A 9,638-nucleotide genomic window follows, 5' to 3' on the forward strand; every position below is an offset into this window, starting at 1 on the left:
TGCCTCTTACTTATCCTCCGCATGTCTGTTTTATTAGGGGACGCACTGAGGCTGAGATTTGTTCATATATTCAGTGTTTCTGTGCATGGTTGATTATGATTCATGTTAATGTATTTTGTCGAATCCAAGTTACTCAAAAAACCCACAGATGCTGATTAAGAATAGTTGATAATAACTACTGTGCTTGGTCATTTAACCTTTTGAGAATATCCATCAGCTTAAGCTAGTCTCGTGATCGCTCAGAATATTGGATTTTAATCTTTACTGCGAGAGCATATGTACTTCATACACTCGCTTTTTCTTCTTTTATTGAATAAGGGGGAAAAGACCTTTTCTGTAACCATTGGAATATAGTTCAATATAAAATCTCATAAGCCCAGTACAAGTAGTTACATCCCAGTTACAGAATTTGCATGTAAATAGTGATGTTTTTGTTAACATGCCTGATGGAGAACATGTTATCAGGTGTTATGTTCCTAAGCTGTCAGTGTTGTCAAAGTGTTGCAGGATATTTTACTTCGTATTCAGCTGCAAATATAGGTAATTTTTACTGACAGAACTGTGTAGCATTGGTCACAATGTAGTTACTGACTGGTTTTATTTATTTCTGTTTACAAACAGATTGCATTTGATGGTCATAATTAGGAAAGCTGGTACCTTGATCCCCACATTGAAAAATTCTCAGAAGTCATAAAACTTCAAGAATCATTTTATCCGTAACAGAAACCAAGCTTAGCCCAGGAGATTTATGTAGTTGGAGAGAATGTCACTGTTGGTTTGTTTTGGTTTTTTTTTTTTAAATCTTAATGGTCTCTGGTTACAGTGCCTCGGCAGTGAAGTCATACAGACTGCAAGAGTATAACAAAAATCAATCAGCCGTAATTTTGTTTATAGTAACACTAGAGCCGGAGGCACCGCACCGGCCGGCCTGACAGTGTCTGCCCAGGGAAGGAGCTCGTGGGGATGCGGGAGCTGCTGGCGCATCCCCATCCTGCACCCCCATCCCTGCCCGTACCCCCATCCCTGCCCGTACCCCCATCCCTGCCCGCACCCCCATCCCTGCCCGCACCCCCATCCCTGCCCGTACCCCCATCCCTGCTCTGTACCCCCATCCCTGCCCGCACCCGCATCCCTGCCCGTACCCCCATCCCTGCCCATACCCGCATCCCTGCCCGTATCCCCATCCCTGTCCTGTACCTGCATCCCTGTCCTGTACCCACATCCCTGCCCTGCACCCCCATCCCTGCCCTGTACCCGCATCCCTGCCCATACCCCCATCCCTGTCCTGCACCCCCATCCCTGCCCATACCCCCATCCCTGCCCTGTACCCGCATCCCTGTCCTGTACCCCCATCCCTGCCACATAACTACATCCCTGCCCGTACCCCAACCCTGTTCGTACCTGCATCTCTGCCCGTACCCGCATCCCTCAGCCCAGCATCCTGCCTTTGCCAAGAGGCCCTGGGCCGACGGCATGTCTGACCCTTCTCCGGTTCTCTTTCAGGCCCTGCAGCAAAAAAGAAATACGTCAGTTATAACAACCTGGTGATCTAGCGGGGTTTTGCCACGTGGGGCGGAGGACGGGCGAGGATTTCCATCCATCCATCCACCCTCCCCGGGCGGCGGGGGCCGCCTCGGCGGGGCGGGGGCCCGGCCGCGCTGCGGGGACGGGGAGCGGGGCCCCCGCGCTCCCGGCGGCTGCTCCCCAAACCCTCCATCGCTCGCCTCGGCCTCGCTGCGGCCGCGGGAGCCGCGGGCCGGCCGCGGGAGGAGCGGCCGCCTTTCGGCTACGAGGACTTTATGGGGCTAATTCTGTCTTTCTATGTACTTCCAGACTGCAAGTTTTTGAACTTTCTGTACAGTTTGTGAGGGGTTTTTTTGCATATTGCCATCCATGTTGTTTCGAGGTCACTGTTTGTTTTCTGAATGCAGAGTTTCATTGAGGCCCTGTTCTCTCAGACTTAGCACATCCGAAAAAAAAAAACCCACACCACCTAAGGATTTCAAAGACCTATGTACACGACTTGTATGATTACTACTGTATCACTGCAATCCATATACGTTATTTTTTTTAACTAAACAAACAAACAAAAAAATTTAAAGACCAAAAACTGTGCTGGCGAAGTTAGTCCCCCCACTTCACAACTCCAATGGGCTGCAGAGGAAGCAGAAAGGAATTTTGCTGAGTTTTACTACAGGTCTTGATATTTGGAATGCATGCCAGTAATGTATTTTATGGTACATGTTAATAATTTATGTTTGATATTTGTATTTGTGTTATATTCTGTTATTTTATTTAAGGTATATGACTATTTTGCAATAATTTCAAGAACTCTTACGATATTTGGAGGAAAGAATATGGCTTTTACATGTCTTGAGGTTCGGGTTGTGTTTTTGTTTTTTTTTTTTTTTTCTTTGTTGATGCCCCACCATGATTGACCAGTGTGATAAGGACTTAAAAAAGCATGTATGTTTTCTACTGTTTGTAATAAGTAATTTCGTTAATCTTGCTGCTTATGTGCCAATTTAGTGAAACCAATCTTTGCCGCCAACTCCTCCCTTCCTTTCCATTCTCTTGATCCTGTGATATTATCTAAGAATGTATCAATAAAGGATTTTGGTTAACTTTTTTTTATTTACTCCAATAAATATATTTTTTTTCAGTTGTTCCCTCCCCCTCCCCCTCCCCCCTTGTGACTAAACTTTATTTCATGATGTTGTCAGAGATGGACATTCCAAAACTCGGCAGGGAGGCGAGAGGAACCTCATTGCGGTTGCATCACAACACCTGCGCGTTGCCTTCACATAGTGACAGCGTGCAACGTGCCGATTGCTGTGCAAAGTATTTAGCCTCCCATTTTCTCTAGACAACTTGATCAATTATACTGATGAAGTTAATCAGCAGCAAAAGAAAATTTGACAGCTGCAGCACGGGCCCCAGCGCAGCGAGATGAAGACCTCCATGTCAGACCCTGATTGACTCCTCGTGCGGCTGGATGGATGTGTGCAAGGCCTTCTCCTTGTGCTATTCATATTCATAGAGCTAATCATTAATTACAGCAGACAAAAGATGAAATTCCACCCAAGTAAAGGCTTTGTTAGCAAGAAACAAATTACCAGCCCAACAACTAACAGAGCAGAGGCTCTGCAACATTTTCCTTCTTCTCGACACTAAACACAAGGACAGAGCCAACATTGGGCTAAACATGTATGTAACCATTAGTGATTCTTGCTCAAAGACCATAATTTTTTTCCTGAATGGGAAAAAATATAGTTGTTTGATTTGTTTTTCATTTTTCTGGGGGGAGGTGGAATGACATGCCTAGGAGGAAAGGCTGCTGCTGGGTGAGAGTGGTGTGGAGCTCGGTGTGGGGTTGGTTTGGTTTGGGTTTTGTGTGTTTTAATTTCTTCTCCCAGCTCATGCTGCATTAGACCCAACAGAGAATAAAACCAGAGCCTGTAATTTGGCTCCTCATTTTTAGAGGTGTGTGTGGGCGCGCACAGCTTACACAGGAACCACAGGGCTGTGGGTGATGAGCCGCGGTGCCCGGGCCGGTTACCTGCCTGGTGTTTGATACATCCCACCATAGTCGGGGCCGAATTTCCTCTGAACGTGCACAGACTCAACATCAAAGTTCTCTACTCATTTACTTCAGGTTAACACAGAGTCAGTCTTAAATGATTTATCCATCCTGAATGGCTTTCTGGTTTGATCACTGCCTGAAAAGTAAATGGAGGAGGCGTGAAAACCCTGCAAATATTTTCATATATCAAAGTACTATGTGGAATGTGCTCGCTTTGATTTGTGTCATTCGTTGGTGTCTTCGCAGCAAGGCCACGTGGTTACAGTTCCCTTACTGGGACAACTGGAAGTGCCGCGTACGACCGGATTCTCCATGCACATGGGGTAGAATTAAAGACATCAGACTTGTGTTCACATATCTCTATTATACCCAACTATAATGATAAAGTACCTTAATAGCTCTCACTATAGATGTATATATCTCCATATATAACCACTTTATGTTGCATAGATATATAATTTATAACCGATATACCATCATGCTGCTTGTAGTAAAATATTTATGGGTTAATTTTTATATTTAATAATATAAATGCAATAGTAAGTTTCTGAATCACCTCTATCTCTGTGTCTCCGTGACGTGAGTCACTGCGCAGCCCAGCCGGGCACTGTTTGAACAGCTTACACGAGGTGATGGTCCGTTGTGGACTGTTGAGAATTTTCTAATTCCACAAGTTACACCGTGCTATTACACCTACACAGCACATTTTCTAACAACAACAAAAAGGAGCCCTTACCTCCACTTAGCATCTTTTCCAATTGGATGTCCTTACCATCAGTGCAGCATTACTGTTGTTTTCACAACATCTTCGTCTTATTACCCATTGACCACACATCTGTACAATGATATTGGGTTCAGTCCCTGTCAGTGTTTTGTTGTACCTGTGAACGGAACAGATGCAAATGGAACTGGCCCTTTGCTTTAAAAACTGCAAGTTTTATGTAAATGGCAGCTGTCAATGACGGGGCATTTCATGAATAAGAAAGACTTAGTCTGGACAAGGAAAGTTGTGGGATTTACCTCCCTCCCCCCCCAAAAAAAACCCACCACCAAAACAAAACCAACAACAAAAAAATACCAAAACCAAATTAATAAAAAGAATGCACACACACAAAAGAGAAGGAAAAAAAAAAAAAACCACAAACCCCCCCACACCAAAAACCCCTGAGCTTGTGTTAGCAGGCACTGTAAAAGAACAAACGTTAAAAAAGCAGCCACCGAAGTCATGGGAAAAACCTCCTCAAGGAGCCGCTGACACACTCAGGAGAATAAATTTTTTCACTCTTTCTCATTGTGATGAACACACTGTGAAAAATGCTTATGCAATTACGCTAGGAAAAAAATAATGAAGAATGGAAGTGATTTTTTTGTTGTTGTTCTTGCCATTTATTATTTAGCCTGAATTATACCCAAATTGTTTTGGTATGTTAATGCCAAGTTTATTGCTCATAAATATCATTGCAGAGTTAAGCTTTCTGGGCATGCTATATGATAGATAATGACAATTATTTAGGCTGAGTCAGAGCTTAGTCTTCATTTGTGACATTAATTGCCTTTATATATAATTAAGTGCACTATAATGCTTCCATATACAGAATCTCTGTATCCATGAAACTGCTTATCAAACGTATTTATTAATTTCTAAGCTTTTTGTAAAGGCTTCGATACAGTCGAGTGTCTTTTGGTAAACAGTCTTTTTTTGTTTAGCAAAATATTTTGATAATTGCTTTTTGTGCTAAAAGCATAATTAATATTATTTATAGCCAATTAATAAAAGCCGAGGGGTGAGATGCTGCTTCGCCTCTGACTCCTGCTGAGTGGGAATTACAGCACCAGCCCTCAGCACCCCTGGCCTTTCCTAAAACTACTTTTTTGCAAAAAAACAAGTTTTGACTATGTAGCGGGTGGCTGTGCACATGGAGTTACAACAGCTGGAATCCCCGAGATCTGCGCTGTGCCCGGGGGCTGGCTTCTGATTGTTATTCACCTTCAGCCCACACTCCGGGTTTGCACTCACACCCCCGCAGCCGGGACTGCCAACTTTTACTCCCCGATTGACTGCGAGCTTGCCAATCAGCACCGCTCCATTCAGTATTTACCGAGGGGACCAAGAGCCAAGGGCTGCGGGGAGCGAGCGGGAGAGCAGCTGCCTTATTTTGCTCTCCCGGGAAAGGAGGGACGCACGTTTGCACCGCGGTGGCATTGCCGGCCAGGATAAGTTGGTTCTTTAAGCCCAGGTCACTAATTTTCTGAAAAGTTCCCTTTTTGCCATATGCCTGGTAATTTACAAGCCAGTCTTCAGCAGCTCGTCTGCAGTAGCAATACCTCTTAGCACTGGCTTGAGTTATTTTACTTCTTTATATCACGGCCAGTAACGCCAAGAGCTGCAGCCGGGCAGGGCTCACCCTGTTGTTAACACCTTGTGCACAGGTGTGCATTTATTTTCCAAGATGTCGATTTGCTGTTGGCTGTCTCCACATAGCCAGCAAAGCTTTGTGTTTGTATCTGACATTTATTCGCAGTAACTATTTTTTTTTTACTTTTTACTGCCCAAGAAGAGCACTCTTTCTTTTTTTTCCCTTAAGTATGATCTCAGCTTTATTTTTTTCTCTATTTTTTTGATGCCTGTAGTATACTTGGCTGCATATAATGTACAAACCCAAGAATAGTCCTTGTACATAAAATGGACCTACAGGGAACAGTGTCAGCTCTCCAGCCCCTGCAGATGAGCCAGGCTGCGTTTTGCACTGCTTAGCAGATGAGCAGCACACACCAACGCCTTTAATCCTCTCTTGGTCATCAGGACCAAGAAAAAAATGCCCTAATTTAAGATGTTTAAGATGTTAGGCAGCAGGTAAGAAAAAAAAGACACTACCTTCAGTCTGGACATCCACAAGTGATGCAGTGAGGTGGAGCGCGGGGACTGTTCTGCTCACGGCAGCATCAGCTCTTCCAGAGTCCCAAGTCCCTTGCTTGGCGTGGGTCTCACTGCCGCTCCATCATCAAAGAGCGGCTTTACAAGGCTGGGTTGACCCTGCGGCTCCCTAGTGCGCAGCTGAGGGCACTGCCCCAGGCATGCTCCATAAAAATAGGAGGGGAAAAAAAAAAGCACATGCATTACAAGGTGCATCTGAGCCCTAGTTTTGTTAAGAAGTGTTAAAATCACAAAAGAAAGAAGAGAAAGGAAAGTATCGTCTCATCCCCTTTGGCAACTGCAGGTAGATGATGCACTTCTGGAAGGAGTCACAGAGGGATCCCAAATCCCAGATGGGCAGGAGAACATCAGAACCCTGTGGCAGAGGAAGACATTGGGTTCTGCTCCCTTCCACCCATGGAGACAAAAATCTGTTGTGCTAACCTGAGAAATGCCTGCCTGTGACACTGTCCTTGCTCAGGGTTTGCAGATGTGTCCTCTGGCCTCCACGGCTTCGTCATGGCACAGGGGGACAGCAGGGAGACGTGTCCTATGGAAGAAGGGAGCAACATCTGTCTGAGAGTCATTTCCCTGTCCTGGGAGCTGGAGACCCATGGTCTTCACCTTTAAGACTTAAACCGCTTTGCATACTCTTCTCTGTTTGCCAGGATATGTCTTAAATTCTGCCAACCTATTGCCTATACCTTCATCATTAAGTGAACAACATAAAGGATAATTTGCTTCCATACACAACCCTCTTTTAACAGGATGCTTATAGGAAAGCCTGCCTTTTCAAAATAATGCATTAAAAAAATCCATACCCCTTTTTTGCCTATTACACTTATTTTCATTTTGCAGACAGCAAAATCATATAGTGAATATCAATGACTGTGATTTTACTCTGGCAAATGTTTACTCACAGCCAGCAGGAATTCCTCTGAGCACGGACCACTTGTTTCGGGCCACTGTGGGACCCCACCACGTGTGAATTTGGGGTGAGGCGGAGACAGAGGCGGCTGCTCCGCCCTGCACCGCTGCAGCGATGCGCCAGCAACGTGGAGCCAAGCGCTGGCACCGGCTCCCAGTTCCACCACTACAAGGTGATTTCGAGATGACTGGAGAGAAACCACTCGCTGTTGGGAAAGCTGAGCTCGGCAGCACTTCCCATCGCCGGTCCAGAGCCAGTGGGGACACCCACGCATGTCCTGTCCCCCTGGTGACACCGGCCGCTCCCCACGGGCTCCGAGCTGGAGCCCTTTGCCATGACCGTCCTGTCAGGTTTTATTCTTTATCTCAGGCAGGTGTTGGCAGTTCCAGCTCCCAAGTGCCAGGTTCAGTCCCTGCTGATGAAGATGCATCAAGACCCTTGGTAAGCAAAGAACTTCCTTTTCTTTCATCCTTCCCGATGCTGCTGCTGGCCTCCAATGTTGGTAAAAGCCTTCCTCAATCTCGGGGACAAAGCAGGAAAAAAACCAGAAATGTCTATTTGTATGGGTTTATGCCATTGAAACAATAGGCTGTGCTTTGCTTAAGACTCTCAGATGTGTAAGAATCAAGATTAAAACCACAAACTACTTATTGAACATCAACCCCTCAGCGCAGAGAGGGGCACGGTCCCAAAAGGAGCCGCCGAGCCACAGCTCCGGGAGGCGGAGACAAAACACCAAATTCATCAACAATAACTTAAAGGTCTGTCATTAATAACTAGGGGTTTTTTAGACCAGGGACTCTTTTACATATTTTTTTACATGTTGACTGAAGCTGCTGAACACATGTTAGTGGAAGAGGGAGCAAGAAACCCTTTGGGGTACACGCAGGGAGTGCTCAGTGAAGTACGGATTTGTGCACCGCAATTACACATGGAAAAGCATAAACACCCTGTTTGCTCAGAGGTAAGTGACTCGGTGTTAGCTTTTCTTCTGTTTATGAAATTTTAAGATGGGAGGATCTTGAAGAAGCTTACCAGCTAATTCCTATTAACAGAATAAAATAGAACAGTGGAAAGTGCAGAAGACAAAGGAAATAATCTTCCCTGGTTATCATGCCTGAGCTTGAGCAGGAACTTGCCAGTCTAACACTTGGATGCAAATTATAAAACTCCTCCAAAATAGCGCTTTATTGGTGTCTTGTCTAATTGCTTTGCAATCAGCTAGAACTCATCTCACCAAGCTGCTTTTATTAAAAAGGTGGTCTTCTTTTAAGGACTATTTCATTTACAGTAGGAAAATATACTTTGTTGTCTTTCATTTGCAAATATACAAAAAAGAAATAACTTACTGAAATAACTTAACAAAACGTGACTTCTTGTCCCAGTTCCTTCTTCAGCAGTGACATTAACTTTCTATGTAATTCATCTCATAGTACTTGCACAATGTGAGTAACATGTGGATTGTTGATGCTATTCAGCGAGCAAACGCGTTTTCCTGGCAGCCTAATGGTCTGTGCAAAATGTATTTGAGTAGCTTTAGCTATTTTTCTGAACCCATTAGCTGCTATGAAAATCTTTAGTTAACCTCATGTTATGACTCCATCCGTCATAAAGCGTCACCTCCTCTGTCCCGTGGACTTCAGCAGGTCCCAGTTCTCACTTCCAATCCTCACCTAAAGCAAAGTTACACCATTTCTAATCCCCTTTGCACTTGATAGATGGACAATGATCAAGTCTGTCCCTCAGCGGGCTCTTTACAACTCACGTGCGGGTCCGCAGGGTCCTGCCAGCCCCAGCCGTTGGCCGGCCCGTGGTTTTATCATCGGGAAAGATGATGCTGCCACCTCCTCCCGTGACGCCCGGAGGGTTCCGGCACACTCGGCCCCGAACCACCACCACGCAGTGTCCTTCCACCTGCCAAAAGAACTTTGAAGCAATAAGCTTTGTCTGGCTTTATCGCAGGCTTATTGTCCCAGCCAAATATTTATTAAATCCTGCAATGACAGCAGTTCTTTCTCCTAGTCACCAGCTTTTATCTTGTTGTTCAAAGTTTGAAACAGCGTCTCACACAACAATGAACATCACGTACATTTCCATGAGCCCCTTCAAGGAAGAAAATCTGTGATGAATGTATCTCAATCTATTGCTTTTTAACTTATAAAAGTGACTGTCTCCTACTACATTAAATCATACGATAAGAGAGGCTTGCTCTA

At 44.9% G+C, this 9,638-nt stretch overlaps 1 protein-coding gene across 1 annotated transcript in view; it reads left to right on the forward strand.

Moving 5' to 3' along the window:
• GRM7 (glutamate metabotropic receptor 7) overlaps window positions 1-1,585 on the forward strand; it is a 248,344-nt gene extending 246,759 nt beyond the window's left edge. Inside the window, exon 10 of the mRNA XM_065642465.1 lies at window positions 1,504-1,585. Coding sequence (XP_065498537.1) covers window positions 1,504-1,553 — 50 coding nt within the window. The 3' untranslated portion in view covers window positions 1,554-1,585. The remainder of the gene's footprint in view (window positions 1-1,503) is intronic.
• The last annotated feature ends 8,053 nt before the right edge of the window (window positions 1,586-9,638 follow it).

The sequence above is a fragment of the Caloenas nicobarica genome, chromosome 11, assembly GCF_036013445.1.
Source record: "Caloenas nicobarica isolate bCalNic1 chromosome 11, bCalNic1.hap1, whole genome shotgun sequence".
NCBI lineage: Eukaryota > Metazoa > Chordata > Aves > Columbiformes > Columbidae > Caloenas > Caloenas nicobarica.